The 19541-nt window shown below is 38.2% G+C and overlaps 1 protein-coding gene across 11 annotated transcripts in view; it reads left to right on the forward strand.

The window, feature by feature from the left end:
• MCTP1 (multiple C2 and transmembrane domain containing 1) overlaps window positions 1–19541 on the forward strand; it is a 534454-nt gene that overhangs the window by 185208 nt on the left and 329705 nt on the right. The window contains exon 1 of one of the 11 annotated variants that reach the window (XM_040448458.1): window positions 2580–2792. The exons of the other annotated variants lie outside the window; for them this stretch is intronic. Within the exon in view, the coding sequence (XP_040304392.1) occupies window positions 2736–2792 (57 nt within the window). The 5' untranslated portion in view covers window positions 2580–2735. Of the gene's footprint in view, window positions 1–2579; window positions 2793–19541 lie in introns of those variants that run through there. 11 annotated transcript variants of the gene reach the window in all.

Here is a 19541-nt window from a genome sequence, read left to right on the forward strand (position 1 = left end):
TGCATGGTGGCGCATGTAGAGAACCTAGTTATGTTTAACAGCTTCATACTATTCCTTAGTATGGTGAACCCATTGTTTACTTAACCTTCTGCTCTTCATGGCCCAATGCAACATTTGCATTTTTTCGCTATTACAAACAATTCTGCAGTGAATATTCTAGTGTATCCATTGTAGCAGCAGAAGGCAGATGTGACTTAATGCATGGCCAGATGTCGGAACTACAGTAGCATCAGGAGTCTGCCTTTTACATTTTTGCCTTTTTTTTCTTGATTGGCTTCAGTTTTTAAACAACCTCACCTCATGTGGTAGCACATATGTCTGTCAGCAATTCTAGGCTTACGTTCTATAAACTTAAACTCTTTCACATTCTAAGCAAAAAATAGAATATTGGATCTCAGTGAACCAGCTTGGGTTATGTGATCATCCCTGAACTGATCACTGTAGCTATGTAGACAGTATACACGGGTTAATCAGGCCTGCATCACATGCCCACTTCTGGGGCCAGGTCAGCATGACCCAAATACGGACTAAGAAGAAGGGATGGATGGGTGATTTGCTAAATAAAAATCAGAAGGATGATACCAGGAGGAGGCACATATAGCAGTCAGTCAAATATATCAATTTCTCCTGCAAATGTCTTATAGATAATATTTTATGTTTTTGTGAGTAGGAAGTGAATAGACATCCTAATGATATCCAGACTTAAGTCATTAGGACCAAAGCTTTCTTGTAAGCATCTTTCCAAATTTTTGCTGGAATAATGAAACAAGTATGTTTTGATATTTACTATTGTATATGAAAATAAAGTATGTTATTGATTGAGGATCATTAACATTATGAAAAAGAAGTAATTTTTGCAATTCAGGAAAATGTTACCCAATGTATTTGCTAAAAGTTCAGTGATATGGTAGGTCATATCTTTTCTATGATAAATACCTTGTCTTAGAACACCTTTTGAAATATTCTATTATTTGCCAAACTATAGCCTAAACTCTATTTATTTATTTATTTATTTATTTATTTATTTATTTATTTATTTATATTTAACAGTGTTTATCAAATTCCACTCTGTGCTCAGCACCATGCCAGAGGCTGAGGATAAAATCTTGACTACAAGATCTCTGCCCTCAAGTTTCTTACATTATTGTTAGGGGCCGCAGACTATAAATAAGTAAATGAATGAGTAAAGGAGAAGTTCCCAGGCTGTGACGCACTATGAAGGAAATAAAAAGGATCCTGATAAGGAAAGTAATTGGGGAAGGTCATGTCTGGTGAGGCGGTAAGGGAAGACCTCTCTGAAGAGAGAATATTTGAACTGCAAGCTGGGAATGAAGAATGAACCCCAAACTCTAGGTCTGTGCTGTCAGATGTAGTAGCCTCCACCCATTTGTGGCTATTGAGCACTCAGTTGTGGCGACTTTGAATCAAAATCCGCTATAAATGTAAAATGCACACCAGATCTCCAAGATTAGTATAAAAATTATAAAATATATAATAATTTGTATGTTGAGTACATGTTGAAATTGAAATATTTTAGATATGTTAGAGTAAGCATTGTTAAAATTAATTTTATGTATTTCTCTTTACGTTTTTAATGTGACCACTAAGACTGTAAAATTATATATGCAGTTTACTTATGTGTCTTTTGAACAGTCCTGGTCTAGGTGGTTTTAATTTGCTATAAATGCCATGTGCTTTTTCATCGTTTCATCCTTGGTCATGCCAGTGGCAACTGAATTTATGTAGTAGATTTCTCTCCAAGGATATAAGTGTGTAATATTCATTGACTGAGGTGTATAAATATAATAATTCAATGTGTGATCAAGCTTAATAAAGCTCAGAGTTAAGAGGTAGTGGGTGGTAGAGAAAGCACAGAAAATTGCCACATTTACTAAAGGAGTTGTGTCATTAGTCATGTTCCTTTAGAAATGCTCACAAAACAGATAAAGGAGGGCTCTGAGCTGGAGAGGTAGGCAGAGCAAACGGCACAAGGTAATGACAGCGTGGGACAGGATTTCTGTGGGAATGAGCGAGAGCAAACCACAAAGATCTATTTCCATTCTCTGCTTCGTGAAGGAGATTCTGTTGTGTTGTACAGAACTGCCACTTCTTGCACGTTAAAACAGAGTTTTCTTCTACACATTGTTTTTGAACTGAGAGGAATGTTAGTGACTTTCACGTGCCTCTCTCACATCTCTGTCAGGGCAATGGTAGCAAGTTCACACACATTTAATAACATTACATTAATTCACTGCTGAGAGCAAGCAGAATAGTTTTCTTTGTGCCATATTGTTCTCATTTCCGTTCGTGGCTTGTGCCACAGGGAAGAAATTAATCACTTAAAAAAATGCACGTTTGTTTGACCTGGTGAGGGAGGGGGTGTTTGGGGGTGGGAGGAAAGGTTTACATTTTAGTTTGTAAACAGTTTGGGACCCCACATGTGATGATTGTTACGTAATCTAACAGTTTTGTGAGGGGGAAACTCTACCCTTACTGGTTTGAGAGGGAGTTGAGTCATATCCTGTGAATGTGAGGCAACAGTATTTAAGCATCACGGGTTCCTCTTTCATTCTAAGTGGCTGCAGTTGAGAGCAGCAAGTGCTGTCTGTGAAGAGGCTGTTACCAGCCCTTGGAGGTGAACAGCCTCTCCTACAAGGATTCAGGAAAGAAAGCCAAGTCTGAATATGCAGTTCTCTCACTGGAATGAAAGATGTTTGGTCTATTTCTAATCAACTATGCTAGACACCTGCAAGCCGAAAAGTGCCTGCAATTTGCCATTTGTTTATAATAAGGTAAGCTCCACGTTTTGGTTTACTCATTGCATCAGGACAGCCTGGAATTAACGTGGCAGTTTTCGTACATGATTGTGCTTCAGAAAATGCCTTCTCACAGGTATTGAAGGTGGCATTTGAGTTGCTAACACAAGTAATTTTAAACTTACAGTTTAATCCATTTGTGAAATACTTAATTTAAGAGATTGATATTTTCTTTATACTAGCTTTTTATGAAAAATGTAATACCTGAGAAGCAGAAACGCTGTAGTAGTTTTGTATCATTTTAGGTCTTTTTTAAGGATTAAATAGTACCAGGATCTTTTCCCTTTTGTCCCCCCTTTTTGCTACTTTATGATCTCCGTTAAAGATGAAATGTGCATAAAGCTCACATGATTGTGCTTGGATTTTACTCTAAATAACCATAGCTTGCCAGCTATATTTCTCCATTGCAATAAAAAGTGGTCTTAGTCATAGGAAGTTTAGGGTTGAAAAGTAATGAAAGTCTCTTTCCCTTTCTTATTTGGCTTTCTGTTTAAGTAAAAGGCCACCATATTCATAAACTTTGATTGATGTGTCAACTTTAAAACGTGTATGAGTGTATCACAAGCCCACTTCCTCAGTTGCTGTTGGAGACACTCATTTATAAATCGTATGGATAGAAAAATCTGTGGATAGAAAAGTGAATGAGAGGTTTGTTTTTCAAATTCTTTAAGCTTGCGGCTGAGAGGCTGGGGTGAAAGACAGGAATGTTGTCTTGGGTTTTTATTGATTGAAGAACCAACATCGAATCAGAGACTAACAGTGGTGTCTGGTGTCACATAACTTTGAACACTCATATTTAAGACCTTTGAATTCTTTTGAGACAGAAAAGGTTAATTTGATTTTGAGGGCTATAGCTGTGACTTTGTAAGTTATTAATGAATTGAGGGATTTTTTGTATGTTTAATGACAGTTGGCATTAGAATACTTTCTTCTTGATTATTGACCATTGTCATGCTTAGAGATTGTTTCATTTCTGTTCAAAATTATACCCATTACAAAATTGCTATATTCTAACTACACATGGAAATTACTTTTCATTAGATATATATTGAATAATTCATGGTTTTTTGCAAAGGTCAGGGGGTCAATGAACTAATGGAAGGCATGTAGTTTTCCTCTTCTTTGAAGGAGAAATTCAGATTAGTTCAACTTCCAAACATATTTAATGGCAGTGTTCCAAATTGAGAAAATAAAAAAAACTTTAAGGAAAATGACTTAGCACAATGAAAGCCTTTGGGGCCATGCATAGTGAAAAAGCACATATCCCAAAAGATTAGAATACAAAATGTTATAAGTAGAATATCCTGATATCGAATCTGTAGCAAACTCTTTTTTTTTTTTTTTGGCAGAAAGGGACCTATTCTGGTTAGCGACGAAATCTGCTTGACTATTTTCCCTTATACTATATGTGAATTACTAAATGTCAATAGAAAGAATAGCATATATCTACATCAAGACAAAAGCATGTATTATTACACTTTGCATAGTGTCCGATTCTTAAATATGGATTATAATGGCCATACAAGCTGTTGTTATGGATTAAAACTCAGACTGATAAAATGTTGCGAAATCAAGTTTTTACAGTATGCTCTGTTTCAAATATGGACTTAATTATTTATGACATTGCACAGCCAACTGGTAATTACCTGATTAGATTATCAAGGCATCTTGCTTCCCCTCCTTCATTGCTGTGATCCCGATTCTTTGACTATATTCTTTACACTTCCAGAAGGGGTGTGGGTAAAGTGCAGGGAGAGAGAAGGAAAGAAAACAAATACACACACAGTGTCATTTTTCTGTGTCTCACCTCTCAAAATGGTTTTGATGAAGAAAGAGTTTAGATATAATAGCTAAAAAGAGTCTTTAGATAACCTGTGGATCTTAATTAGTCAGGAAATCCTTTGACCTCTGAGATGAGGAACAATTGGGAACTTGGTTCGGAAAACCTTTTTTTACCTTACAGGATTGTTTGCAAAGATGCAATAATTTCATATCTGTGTTGTATTTTATTAACTGTAAGGTGTTAGGCATATTTTTGAGAATTTTTTTGTCTTCCTATAGTAAAGGAGCTGATGAGATATCAAAGATACTCAGAATTCCACTCTGGATTTAGAATATTTCTTTTCAGTAATAAAAGTCTCCTTTTTCTTCTCTTTGTAAACTACTTTACTGGTTAATTTCCAACTTATATAAAAATATTTTGCAAGGATGAGCTCCAAAACTAAAAACCAAGAACCCAAATTTACCTAAGTCTTGGTGCTGTTTTAAAATTTCAAATATTTCCAGGAAACTCATTGTCACTTAAAAAGTATTTATCAAGTGGCAACTAAACTTAATTTTCAACCTAGAAACAACATGATGTCTCTCAACTGGGGACTACATCAGCAGAAGCACACATGACATTTTTTCTTTGTTTTTAAAGATTTTTCTCTTAGGTGAGGCTTTGACAGGTTCAGGAAATTTTTTTATAGAGTATTCGTTCTGACTCCTGGAAACTGAATCTTTCTGGATAGTGATTTAGATGCTGCTGTCTCTAGTGAATCCTTCTGGATATCAAATGCAGCACACTTGCTGGTAAAAATAAGTAGAGATAACTCCACCTATTTCTGAAAATCAGTTTTGAAGATCAAATGAAACTGTTGGCTGTGAGAGTCCTTGTAAATGCCATAGAGCTTACAAATACCACTATCACAAGGTAAGATATACAAAATTATGTTTTTGAGGCAAACTTGATGTCCTCTCACATATTCTCATTTCACAAAGAATGGAATTAAGATCCACAAGAGTTAAGAAAGGTGCCTCACTTTCCTTAAGCTAATACCTGAGTCAAGACCAAAATCTAGGTCTTTCTGTCTGCTCAATTAGCTAGAAATTGATCAGAAAGACTTTTTCTTGAGTTGTATGATTAGGGTTTAAAAATAAATAAATAATATTTTTCACATATTGATGAACATTTTTTTAGGAAGCTATATGCTTAGAGAATATTTTGTAGGAGACATGTTGCCTTGTCTATAAGTTGTGTGGGCTGAGGATTCTTTGTTGGATCTAGTTTAATGGAGCATGAATTTTCGGAATGATTATCAAACTAAAACATCTGACTCTTGGAGTCTCTTAGCTTTTTCACAAAGTGTCCAAGCTCTTACTATGGGAGATTGAATCATAAAAGGAGACATGCATAATGAATAGGGGTAAATCTGTAGCTTTTAAAATTGTGGGTAGTATGGTAGATTGTTTTGATATGTTTGTTGAAAGTGGTTAGCAAAAAGAGATTCTCCAAACGCTTATCATTAAAAAGAAATTGGGAAAATTTGAACAACCATATAGACTTGCAACCATTTCTGTTAAAATCCATCTGGCTATTTCATATTGATGAAACTCTCTTCTTTATCGGGAACATGAGTTGGGAGAAACATGACTTTCCAAATTACAGAAGTTAAGGACGTGTATCTTACTATACCAATGAACATGATAGGTTTATAAAGAAAATTTTCCTTTAAAACCTCTTAAATTAAGATTAGAAGACAGAGGCAGGATGCTTGTGTGGCTCAGTTGGCTAAGTGTCTGACTCTTAATTTCAGCTCAGGTCATGATCTCACAGTTCGTGGGACAGAGCCCTGCATTGGTCTCTGTGCTAACAGTGCCAAGCCTGCTTGGGTTTCTCCCTCTCTCTCTGCCTCTCCGGCCGCCCCCACCCCCCACCCCACTCTTTTCCCTCTCTCTCAAAATAAATAAACATTTTTTAAAAATTAGAAGACAGATTAATTGAAAACGTTTTGTATGTTGGTAGTAGTAATAAAGGTTATTTTTACTACAAGGAATCAAAACATGGTCACCATTTCATTTAATAAAATATGTAACTCTTATGAAAGGTATATGCTATCTGCATATCCTATACTCCAACTTACCGCTTCAGTAAATAAGTGGAATTTATCATTATGCTCTCTTATGAACAAATCTTAGCCCTGCATTGTAATAAAGTTCACTGCTTACTTTATCCCTAGAACTATATGAATCTGCTATATAACCTTTAGGAGATAAAGGAAAACAGGTGAGATGAAGACGTAAAAGTCTTTAAACACTTTGCTAAATAGAAATATAAGGTGATATTGGGCACTAGGAGTGTAGTGGGAGGAATCAGTACTTCCTTGTAATATTGACCCCTCCTGTGGCTTTGGAGGTAACAAGTCTTGTGATTTTGTTTTTCTATCTGTGAAGCTTAGAAAACACATTAAAGCCAGGCAGTTATCCCACATATCCTATAGGTACTTGGTAAATCTTGATTAATGATCCTGTGAACACCAAGGTTGGGTGAAGCACTTTGAACTCATTTTGAAGAGTCTATCCATGTATCATTGGTATAAGTGCCAAGGTTTGTAAAAATATCCCCTTGAGAGAAACCCAAGGAAGAAAGCTTTGGAGATGGTTTGCTGGGTTTTGATTCCATATTAATTTAGTGAAGATAATCAAATCAGTCACTTGGTCTTCCTTTGCTTGAGTCATTTCACTAGTAGGATAGGATTAGTAATATATATTCATGACAATTTACAGCATCCCCAAATGTAACAAATCAAGTTCTAAATCTCTCACTCCATAAATGTTTTGTCCAAGATGAAAATAACAGTAATGCTAACACTGAAGTCAGCCTATATAATAGCTTTTTATGAACTATCTAAATTAATGTCTTAAAACCACCTTATGAAATTTGGGCACTATTAATATTCCCACTTTATAGATGGAGAAACTGAAGTATTTAGAAATTTAATGACTTATCCCTGACATCACACAAATAGTTATAGAATGACCAGAATTGAACCAAGGCAGTCAGGCTTCAGAGCCAGGGTACCTGATTACATTTTATGCTGCCTCCAGTTCGAATCCCTTGATCCCAGTAATAGGAAGTGACTGTTAAAAAGTGCCACAGACAAGAAAAGAAATCTTTTTAATGTTAATGTATTCAATCATTTCGATGACTCCAACATTCTCATTCTTAGTGAAACCCAAGCCTTTATGAAGCAGAAATATACTAAAATTACTTGGGAATTCATGTAAGATGAAGCTAGTAACAATACAAAATGTGTCTGGAATGAGAAGACATAATAGAGAGTTCTCCTAGGTGATCATAGTCTTTGGCCAAATGAAAATTTTTCCGTTTTTTTGAGGGGGTAGGGAGAGAAAGACAGCTTTCAATGTATACATAATCAACTTACACAGTCCCAGAAAAGCTTGTGGAAAATTTTGTGTTTAGAGGAAAGATTAATGCCATGTCGCCTTTTGTCTGGACACTCCATAAACATTTCCTGATGAAAGGCATTATTTGGGGGAAGGAGCACATTGAATGAATGGTAGAAGGAGTTTAGGTCCATTGTGCAACTAGGGTACATTTTGATCTGCTTTCTCCAAAGACTGCACAAATTTTGTTTGAAATTCTTGAGTGGTTTTCAAACCTTCTTGTTTCTTCAGGTTTTGCAGACAAGGACTTCCTTCACAGTGTTGTGCACCCTTAGCACTATCTTGGTGACTAATACATAGTAGACTCTCAGTAAGGCTTCTTGGCAAGGTGGGTGGAAGGATGGATGGATGGATGGATGGATGGATGGATGGATGGATGAATGGATGGATGGTAGGGATAAACTGGCACATCTCCATATCTGCTCTGAGCCATGACTCACGTATCTGAAACTGGATTTGGATCAGACTGTCATTCAGCATGTGGGAAAAGGGAATGAAGTATAAAGTATGAAAGAGTTTACCTCAGTTAATTTGATACTTTATCATATGATGGTTTTCAACATGGAACTGACATAGCCAACTGGTACAAGCCTTTCACACTGTTTCATATTAGTTTCTTTAATTACACATACAAAGCATAATTGCTTTACTCCCTTGATTCAAAAGCTAAATGGGGGCGCCTGGGTGGCTTAGTTGGTTAACTGACTGACTTTGGCTCAGGTCATGATTGCGCAGTCCGAGTTCTAGCCCCGCGTTGGGACTGTGCTGACAGCTCAGAGTCTGGAGCCTGCTTCAGATTCTGTGTCTCCCTCTTTCTATGCCCCTCCCCCACTCACACTCTGTCTCTCTCTCTCTCTAAGAATAAATAAAGGTTAAAAAAATGTATGAAAAATGTATGCAAATATATACATATATATAGCATATATATTATACATATACAGAGACAGATTTAGATAAAATTAAAAGATGAAAATAAATTTGAATACCTAAATTAATGGGAATTATCAAAGTTTGACTATTTTAGGATTTGTTGTGAAAAATAATCAAAATTGTTTCAGAAGAAACAATTCAGGCAGAGAATTGGAGAAAACAAAGGAATTTTTAAAAATCATTTTTAAATGCTTATTTACAAAAATATATGTTTCTTTCAATCTTAGAAGAAAAGCTTTGTTTTTTCCACAAAATTTCATTAGAGAGCTCAAACTAAGAAGTCTGGGAACCAAGGGCACCTGGGTGGCTCAGTTTGTTAAGTATCGGACTTTAGCTCAGGTCATGATCTCCCAGTTTGTGGGTTTGAGGCCCCTGTCTGGCTCTGTGCTAACAGCTCAGAGTCTGGGGCCTGCTTCAGATTCTGTGTCTATCTCTCTCTCTGCCCCTCCCCTGCTTATACTCTGTCTCTCGCTCTCTCCCTCTCAAAAATAGATCAACATTAAAAAAATACAAGGAAGTCTGGGAGCTGAAATTTATTTAGTATCACTTTTTGAGATATGGTCAATTACTGAGAGATGGTTTTCAAAATAAGAATAGTGACTAAGGATAGGAAATACTGCCGATTTCCAGGGAAGGTGGTTATTGTTTCAAGTTTTTCAAGGGGGGAAAACACAAAAAACTTTCCTATAAAAACATGTGATCAAACGCAAAATATATCCAAGTTTTAGACAATGGGAGCAACTCTATTGGGAAAATTATACATTTGGCCTTGGCCCAAAGCAATAATTAAAAATGAAACACACACACACACACACACACACACAAATCCCAGTCAGCACAAAATCATTGGTTGGATTTTCTTTTTCCTGGTCCTGAACACAGCAAGTAGCATATGTTCACTGTTTGAGGATATTCTCTTCTTTGGTGTATACGTTTCTTGTGTTATTTGAAATGCATATGATTCCTATGGCTCATTGTTTACTGTGGGTGATTTTCCTACCTTAGAAATAGCAGGCTCCAAGTAACAATCAGTTGAAAGTGTTACACTGGGTAACAGCAGAACTGCATTCTACACTGTACAGTCTGGGCCTCATTTTAACATCCCTCAAATGAAGGATTCATCCTCTATCCCTCTCTTGTTTCCCAAAGACTAGAAATTAATTCTGGATAGGATTTCTCCCTCCCTCCCTCCCTCCCTCCCTTTCTTTCTTTCTTTCTTTCTTTCTTCTCTCTCTTTCTTTTCATTTTCAAATCAGTGGTTACTTTATTTTCAAATCAATTCTGAAACAATTAATTCCAAGTTTATCTAGCCTAAGTGGATGAAAAACTTCTGCTAAGTTCATGCCTAGAGTTTGAGAAATGTTCATGCTATAAATAGATATATGGATGGATGGTACATAAATGAATTAATGCCTCATGGCAAATGCATACTTTCTAAATGTGTAAATTGCCACAAAAAATACGCCAGACAAAAGGAGACTTTGTAGCTTTATTATCTCTCTTAAATATTTGTAATGTTTTCATTTATTTGAGAGAGAGAATAAGAGAATAAGAGAGTGAACAGGGGAGGAGCAGAGAGTGAGGGAGACACAGAATCCAAAGCAGGCTCCAGGCTCTGAGCTGTCAGCACAGAACCCAATGCTGGGCTCATACTCATGAAAAGGGAGATCATGACCTGTGCCAAAGTCTGATGCTTAACCAACTGAGACACCCGGGCACCCCTGCCTCTGTTAAGTATTTGATAAGTTACACTATATATGAATGTTCAAAAGTGTTTGAAAAGTACACTGCAATTCCAAAAGTATGCAGATAACTATCAGGAAGCCGCTAATGTCGACAGGAATATGACTTCTTATAGTTACTTTTAGGAGAAGTTATTGAAGTGATCATTGTTTCAAGCTTTCCCAGAAAGAAAAGAACAGAAAATTTTCCTGTAAAAATACTTGATCACACAACTTTTAGGGTCAAAATATGTAAGTTTTAGACAATGGAAACAAATCTTTTGGAAAAGCAGTCCTGTTCTTTGGCTCCTAACATGGCAGGTGCTTTACAACGAAGGGCAGACTCCCCATTTGGATGGTTTTTATGTATCAGACACTAACATAATTTTTTTCAGAAATCAACTAAGGCCTGAAAACTATGTTTGCTGTGTTAAAATATTTTTCTCATCATACCTTGAACTCTTTCTCATTGTGTCTCTTATTTTTGTATGTTTTCAGAAGAGATTACCATTATATTTTACTCTTTTAATTATATTTTTAAACAAAACATAAGGAGAAAGTTAACTAAAACCTCAACATCAGGGGCACCTGAGTGGATCAGTCAGTTAAGTGTCTGACTCCATCTCAGCTCAGATCTTGATGTCAGGGTTGTGGTGGGTTCAATCCCTGAGTTGAGCTCTGCGCCAGGTGTAGAGCAAAAATCTAAACATCAGTTTTATTTAAAAAGTATAGTTCAGGGGCGCCTGGGTGGCTCAGTCGGTTAAGCGTCCGACTTCGGCTCAGGTCATGATCTCATGGTCCGTGAGTTCAAGCCCTGCATCAGGCTCTGTGCTTACAGCTCAGAGCCTGGAGCCTACTTCAGATTCTGTGTCTCCCTCTCTCTCTCTGCTCCTGCCCCGTTCATGCTCTGTCTCTCTCTGTCTCAAAAATAAATAAACATTTGAAAAATAATAGTAATAAAATAAAATAAAAAGTATAGTTCAGCGTATCAAAGTAGTTCAAAGTATTGTACCATCTGTAAAATTTCTATGATTTCTCCCTTTATCCAAGTAACATGTCATTCATATTCACAAAATTTTGTAATCAAAAGATGCCTTAGAAATCAACTATCTCAACTCTCTCATTTTGCAAATGAAAAATATTCTGGCACAGGCAAATTAAATGACTTTTCCAAGGTTATATACATCCAGCACCTGACAGAGCTGAGCTGGGCATGGGGTTCCTAAAATGCAACTCTGCAGTCTTTTTACTGCACTAGTCAACGAGAGCATCATTATCTGAAGTTAGTAGTCAAATAGTACATTGGATTTGTACTTCCTTTAAAAAAAAATTTGAATGTTCATTTATTTTTGAGAGACAGAGACAGAGTGCGAGCAGGGGAAGGGCAGAGACAGAGAGAGACACAGAATCCAAAGCAGGGTCAAGGCTCTGAGCTGTCAGCACAGAGCCTGATTCGGGGCTCGAGCCCACAAAACTGTGAGATCATGATCTAAGCCGAAGTGGCACACTTAATTGACTGAGCCACCTAGGTGCCCCTGCACTTCTATTATTAGAATGTTACTTTTGCACAGCATAAATCCGTTTAAATTTGGCCTAGTTTCCTTTTGGCCACTAAACAGTTTTTTACCATATTTTTTGGAAGGGCATATTTTAAGCACAGAGTCTACACAGAAGCTTTTCCTGACACCAAAGAGTTTATCTTTATTCACTTGGCACTGCAGAGGCACTTGTAATTACAGGGATTGGTCCACACTTAACGACTTGTGCACACTTAAGACACTTAAGACTGGTTGTACTTTTCTGCACCGTCCAACTTTCCAGATCTCAAAACAAATGCCTACATCAAACTGTCAGAAAACTTCATTGTTGCAAATTATTGTGTGAATAAACAGCATACTTATTTATTGGAATCATTTTACCAAATAAGTGGCAACAATTACTAACCAATGGCTGTCCTAATGACTACACTTTTGTCATTAAACTTGATAATGCGTTGGAAGTTCCAGCCCCATTGCCCCTCTTTTGGTTGCTCGTGGAGAAGCGGCATGGCCACAACCAGGCAGCACCCTCAAGGGGGCAGGGTGCTCCTCCACGCAGGGAGGTCCCTTTAGAAAATGGCCTAGAAACCAGGTAATGTGGTCTGCCCTCCTGCTCTTTGGAAAAGAACCAGAAAAATGGTGTCTCATTTGGCTTCTCATTTGCAACTTCAGTGAGGCATGAGGGAGGCAGGTTGTTTTCCAGAGTATTTTTTGGAATGCCGGTTCTGTGAAAATGGCATTCTATAATCTTATAAAACTTTGGGAACTGTGATATATTGTGTTCCCGTATTGCATATTGACACTGGAGGCAAAAGGCATGTACCTTAGGTGCTTTAAAGGGGGGATTTGTTTAACATCCTCTAACCCACTTTTCTCAAACAAGCCCATTTGCAAAATATTACTTGCTCCTATCATGGAACATGCTTAAGAAACACAGATAAACATTCCCCTCGGTGATCAAATGTCCTAAAAGAGGGTAGATTGGGGGTGTCTCTGCCCCTCCAAGCCCATAATGTGAGCACAGTACTGAGTGAAACTAGTGTTTAAACAGTAGTACTGAATAATTATATTCTATGTGTGTGTGTATATGTATCTATATACATATACACACATATTACTGTGTTTGTTTAGAGCAAACCGCCTACTTTATGAGTGATTTAAGGAATTTTTAAGGTAATTTTGACTTTGAGATTTTTACCTCATTCAGTAATATCAGAACCATCTAAATTACCGTATTTCTGAACTGGTTTGATCAAGAAACCCTGGAAGCTCAAGGCAGGGAGTTATGACATTCCAAAGTGGGAGGTGGAAAAGATTTCATAGAAATGCTCCTTAAGCTGGATCTAGAAGGAGGTGCTGTCATTTTCCAGGTGGATAAGAACACAGGTACAGAGGCATGGCTTAGCACAACAGTTCACAACAGTTTTTAACTGGTGTTAAAAAACAAAAAAACAGTATTTTTGGAGTCTAAGGTGAATAGAGGGGAACAGCTGGTGAGACAGGTCAATACAAGCCAGTTCATAAAGGTCTTTCAATGCCATGCTACAGAACTTGGCCTTCACCTTAAAGGGTAGTGATTATTCAACTAAATGATGCATCACATTTACCAGAAATCTTTTTCAAACTGTGTGTACCCAGGCCTGATGCCCAAGCGATTCTGGTTGATTAAGTTACGGGTAGAGCTCAAGAATGTAAATCTGGAGAAAAGCACTCAAGGGATGGCAATGTCCATTCTAAGCTGAGACAGCTTGAGGCACCAAAGAAGCATTTCAAGGAGGGAAATGTTGTAATTGGCATTTTGTAGGCTTTGAGGAGGAAGGTTTGGGAGGAATGATTTCAAAGCAAGGGAAACCCATTTGGAGGTTCTTACATCAGTCTGGGCAAAACACAACAAGGGCAACAAAGGCAGTAATAGGGGAGTGGAATGGGAAGGATGGGTGTTACAGATTTGGTCTAGATCTGCTCCATCTAGTATTTGGCGGCTGACCATAAGTGAGCGAGAAGTGTCCAGGTTTCGGGCTTGATGATGCTGACAGTCATGGCAGGAAACCCGGAAGGGGTGCACATGAATTCTTGTTTTTTCTTCATTTTTCCTCTTCATCTCCAACTTTGTGTCATGTCTAGGATGCTTCCAACTCATTGCATTGTCAGCTTCTTCATAACTTTGCAGCCATCAGACATTCTTTGCAACTGAGCATCTCCCTATCGGAACAAAACAAAACAAAACACCAGAGAGACCCTCATCAACTGGTAGAGCTTTCCCAGGACCAAGAGGGTACTTGGGGAAAACTTTTGAGCATGAGAGTAACCATTTGGGGAAACAGAGGGGAATGAAGGATCTTTGTAGGAGAACTCACAGAATACCCTGTACTGTGAATCTAGTCAGGGCTGTGATCAGCCACTTCCCCACTCTATACTCAGTGAGGTTGGAGGGGTAGGAGGGAGGTGTTAGAGGATAACAATCACAAAATGCAGGCAAGAATGGATGTCCTCAATCCTGAGCCAAAGGCTCCCAACCATGCCTGAGCAGCAGAAGGAAGTTGAGACATGAATCTGGTTGAAGAGGAAATGGATGAGGTGAGGAAGCTGAGATTCTGCTGAACAACCAAAAATAACTTTGGCAAGTGCCACAATGTGAGCTTGGCCTTCCTCTGCCAAGACAATGGGAGAAATAAGAGGCCCTCTGGTGTGGAGATTGGCAAGCTCCCTGAAAAGGATGATGGTTCAGCTGTACAGCATGGGTGGGCTGGTAAAAGAAGGTCTTGTGAACTGTGGTATGACATGGGGTAGTGTGACAAGCTGTACTGAGGAGCAGAAAGGGCATGTGGAAGAGGACTTGAGAAAGAGTCTCTCATACATCCAATGAAAACAGCTGGAGCTAGAAGACTTGGGTTTGGATCCAGACATATGATATGACCCTGAGAACATTATGTGACATCTCTGGGCTTCAGTTTCCTGCTCCTAAAAAGAGAATAAAAGTACCTTCTTTGGTACTACCTAGGTAACGCAGGTCAGATGTGGAGTATAATGTGGATCCTCTCGTGCTGCCAATATTTCCACCTCATCAGTTCCCAGCCCCTTTCAAGTTATTACAATTCAAGCATATTCTCGTCTAGTGGCCTGTGGAGTGATCAATTCATGTGAGACAGTCTTGGGCAAAAATTGAAAAGCCTGTACTATGCAGGGTAAATTTGACAGCACAGTGATTGATGGGACTCTTGTTCACAAGCTCTTGTTTCTATTTCCTCAGCCTTGTATAATTTGTTCAGGGTTTATCGAACTAGGGTTAGGAAGGTAGGATTTAATGTACTGCAGAACTGATCAAATGCTTCTTGATACTGATTTTATCAGAACACAAGAGCATCTTGTCAAACTCTGTTCTATTCATGGGGAGGGGAATGGAGTCCATTGGTGCCTCCAGGACTATATGCTTAGTATCAATATGCCAACCCACCCCTGACTGTCCCCCTTTCCTCCACACAGAGAGGAGACTTGTAAGGCGTAGTCTCACATTAGAGTCTCTGATAATGTCCAGTAGTGAAGAAGCTTGTATATCAGTTAAACGTATTTACTCTAAAGCAAGACTTATTTTTCTCATGGACCTATTAAAATTAAAAAGAGTACAAGTAGATGGACTTTGACGTGTGCATATTTGCGTCTATTCTTTTTCTTCTTGGAGGTCCCACAGAGAAGTAAAATCTGGCAATCATAGGAGGGATGAATTGTATTATTTTAATAAAAACCTAGTGAATGTTAAATTTTAAATTTTATTTAAGGCAATGTCTTTTTTGTGATGATGAATGTCACTCTGATTTTTAGATACATTAGTGTCTGCAGTGACCACAATTCCGTAGGGTGAAACTTTGAACCAACAAGGGCCTCTGTAGCTCACGTGCAATTCACTGGTTGCTTCAGTGAGTTCCTTTCCATGTATTCAAACGTGCAAAAATATTTTTTAAGAGCCCATGTGCTAGAAACTGTGGGGACACATTTAGCAGATAAAATGAACACAATGTATGCTAACAAGGAGCTTTAATCACTCTCATGAATATCAAATTATAAGCTTTACTGAGTGACATTAGATGAAGGAGAAGATAATAGAGAGTATAATAGGGGAAGTTAATTTAGATAATGGGCTCAGGGAAGTCTACTCTGAGAAAGTCACTTTTAAGCTGAGACTAGATCACTAGTTAATTTTTATTTCCCTGTTGCTTAAAAGTTTGTGAGGATTAGAGAAAACATATGTGAAGTACCCAACATAGTATTTGGCACAAAAGTTATTCAGGAGACTCAGATCGATTCTGTTTCCTGATCTATGAATATCTAGCTTTGTTTAACATTTCTCTGCAGAGTTAAGCACCCTTCCTTCCCTTGCCCTGTATTCCAGTCCATTCGGCTTGTTTATGATTCCCTGCCTCATCTCCTTGGAAGAAGGTCCATCTGCTGGAACCCCAACCCTATGAACCTTCCCTGAGCCAAGACATTACCATCTTCCCAGTGAGCAATGTCAGCCTGTTCCCCCTCCCCTTAAACCACCTTAAGCAGATCACAGTGCTTCAATGCAGTTCATCGTTCAGATCAGAATGAGCTATCTTTTGTCCCTTAGATTTTGTGGTTCCTCCTTATGCATTACTCCTGGGCAATGGGGGGTGGGGAGGTCTAATGCTGCATGAATTCACCGAGCCACAGCCAACTGCCCTGATGATTCTGCCTTGAATGTAGCCAGAGTCTTGTGCAATTGGTAAGGACCCAGGGTGTTGCTCCCTCGACCATGGCAATCCAGGACAATTTGCACCAGAAAGGAGCCAGTAGCAGGGCTTAGATTGGATCATTTCACACGGGGCTTTCCTGAGGAGAGAGAACACATCAACTATAGCAGGCTGGCAGTGGGCTATGTTTGAATTCATTGTCAAAGGATCCAAGTGTAATTATGAAGTAACCAGAGTTACCTGGATGTTGGGAGGCTTGGAGTTCCCTATAGGTGTTCCCCAATCTGTCCTGCAGAACTGGAGTACTCCCATCCCCTCCCTGGCAGGGGAGAAGGGCCCTAGAAGAGAGGAAGCAGACCTAATGGTCAGGAGGCAGCAGAAGACAGGAGCACCTCCATCAGATGGTGTTCCAGTCCCATCCCCTCCTCAGGAAGAAGCTAAGCTGGGATTTAGAGTGTCCTGAGGGCAGAGCTGGCTCAGGGCTGCAGCCTAGTAGGCCTTTCACAGATCTGGTATAGGCAGATGTGTAAGAAGAGAACTTAGGTGCCAATCAGAGAGTGCCTTGACATGGGTGTGAAAATGACAAGCGCCACCACAAAGAACAGGAAGACAGTTCTCTCCTCTCTTTGTGGTTTCTAAGGTTCTGTCATGGAAGACCACACAAAGCCAGTGAAAACTGTGATCTGCAAAGTTAGTGCATACAAATGCTTAGACTATGTGGACTTTGAATGACTGTATGGTCAATTTCTGTTAGACCTGCTCCCATTCACTGTGCCTCCCAATAATATAGCAGAGCTCTTGCTATTGCATTTATAGCTTCCATCACATCACCCCTTTCTTTCTGAGCAATCACAGTGGGCGATGAAATAGGACACATTTGAGAGAAAATAGGTGACTATACAAAAGACAGGCGCGTTTCTTTTGCTGTCAAAATTAGCTATGAAAATTAAGATTGGGAACATCTGTTTTAATTATGTATGTAGCACAGACTGTTCTGTTGTTTCACAGTGTCTCTGGAAGGGAGGAAAAAAAAGATAAGTTACCTGCTAGTTTCTCAGGATCTTCTAAGTCTCATTTGCTTTTAGCTATAAAATGCTACTATTGATATTAAAATCGTGTTCTTTCATGCAAATACTATGTAAAATCTTTATAATTCTTGTTGCAGAGCCTGCATTGTAAGATTGGAGAGGACAGGCAAAAACAGTCAACATAAATTTATGAACAGGAATGATCGCCAAAGCGTGTTAGCTCAGTGTTTAATTAACAGAGAAGTTTTATTTTTTGACCCAGTTGTGAAAACCATAATAATACAAACTGACACCCAGAAAGCTGCTGGAAACAGCAAAGGAAAGGGAGGTGCACTAAGTAGAAAACAGATTCTGTCTGATCTGCCAGTTGAACTTTTGAAATCTTCACCGCTCTGCACGTGTCCCCAGAGTGCTGGACACTATAGAAGATTAACCCGTAAATCTGCAAGGGCCTATGAAACCGCCACCTGCCATGGGGGCTGTGGACACGTTAGACCAGACCCCCTGTTTATTGTTTTTTTTTCTTTTATTTTTGCTTCCTTTTTGAAAATAACTGTGGCCTAGTTCCTGCATTTACTGTCCCTGAGAATTAAATGTTTTTCTTGTTCTATCCATATTTTTCTCTCTTTTTGCTCTGCATTAAATCCATTGTCTCTCATTGGATATTTCTTAGGGCAAACCTACCTAAGAACTGCTTTCTGTCTTTGAGAAACTTACTCTTGTTGAGCATATAATTCACTTAATTTGACTTGAATAGAATAATAATAAATTTAATACAATAGAGTAATTGCCTCTTTTTACCCTGTCATAAGAGAAGTTATGGAAAAAGTAAACTAATGATTTATTTTTTAATCGAGGCTAAGAAATTGTTTAACGTTTATTCTAGCAAAACATAGGTGTAAAATATTTGAAAATACATGTAAATATATTCTGAAGCTTCATAGCAAATATATCTTAGTTTATTTTTGTGTAACTATTTTTCATCATGTTCTTAATTTTAATGTTTATTTCTACATCCTTTTGAATTTTCTGTAGAAACAATAAAGACTGTATAGGGGAGACAATCTATGAGTATTGTACATTTTATTTCATCCTTTCTAAATCATATATTTTTTATTTCATTTTTACTCTTACTGCTCTGGTCAGTACCTTTAGTAAAATGTTGAAGTGATGATAGTGAGTATCCTGACTTTTTCTTCATCTCAAAAGGGAAGATTTCATGTTTTACCATAGAGTACAATGATATTTGTTAATTACTTTTATGAGATTCAGAGAGCTCTCTTCTATTGGTGACTTGCTGCAATGGTTTTAAAAATTAATAGTTTTAAATTTTATAAAATGCTCTTCCAAATCTTTTGAGACGATTATGTAAATTTTGCTTTTAATTATATCATAATTTTCTGATGGTAACCCAGCTTCAAATTCATGAGATAAACCCATATTCGGTCACCTGGGTGGCTCAGTCGGTTGAGCATCCGACTTCAGATCAGGTCATGATCTCACAGCTCCTGAGATCGAGCCCTGCGTCGGGCTCTGTGCTGACAGCTCGGAGCCTAGAGCCTGCTTCGGA

This window comes from Herpailurus yagouaroundi, unplaced genomic scaffold, assembly GCF_014898765.1.
Source record: "Herpailurus yagouaroundi ecotype Mexico unplaced genomic scaffold, PumYag 29, whole genome shotgun sequence".
NCBI lineage: Eukaryota > Metazoa > Chordata > Mammalia > Carnivora > Felidae > Herpailurus > Herpailurus yagouaroundi.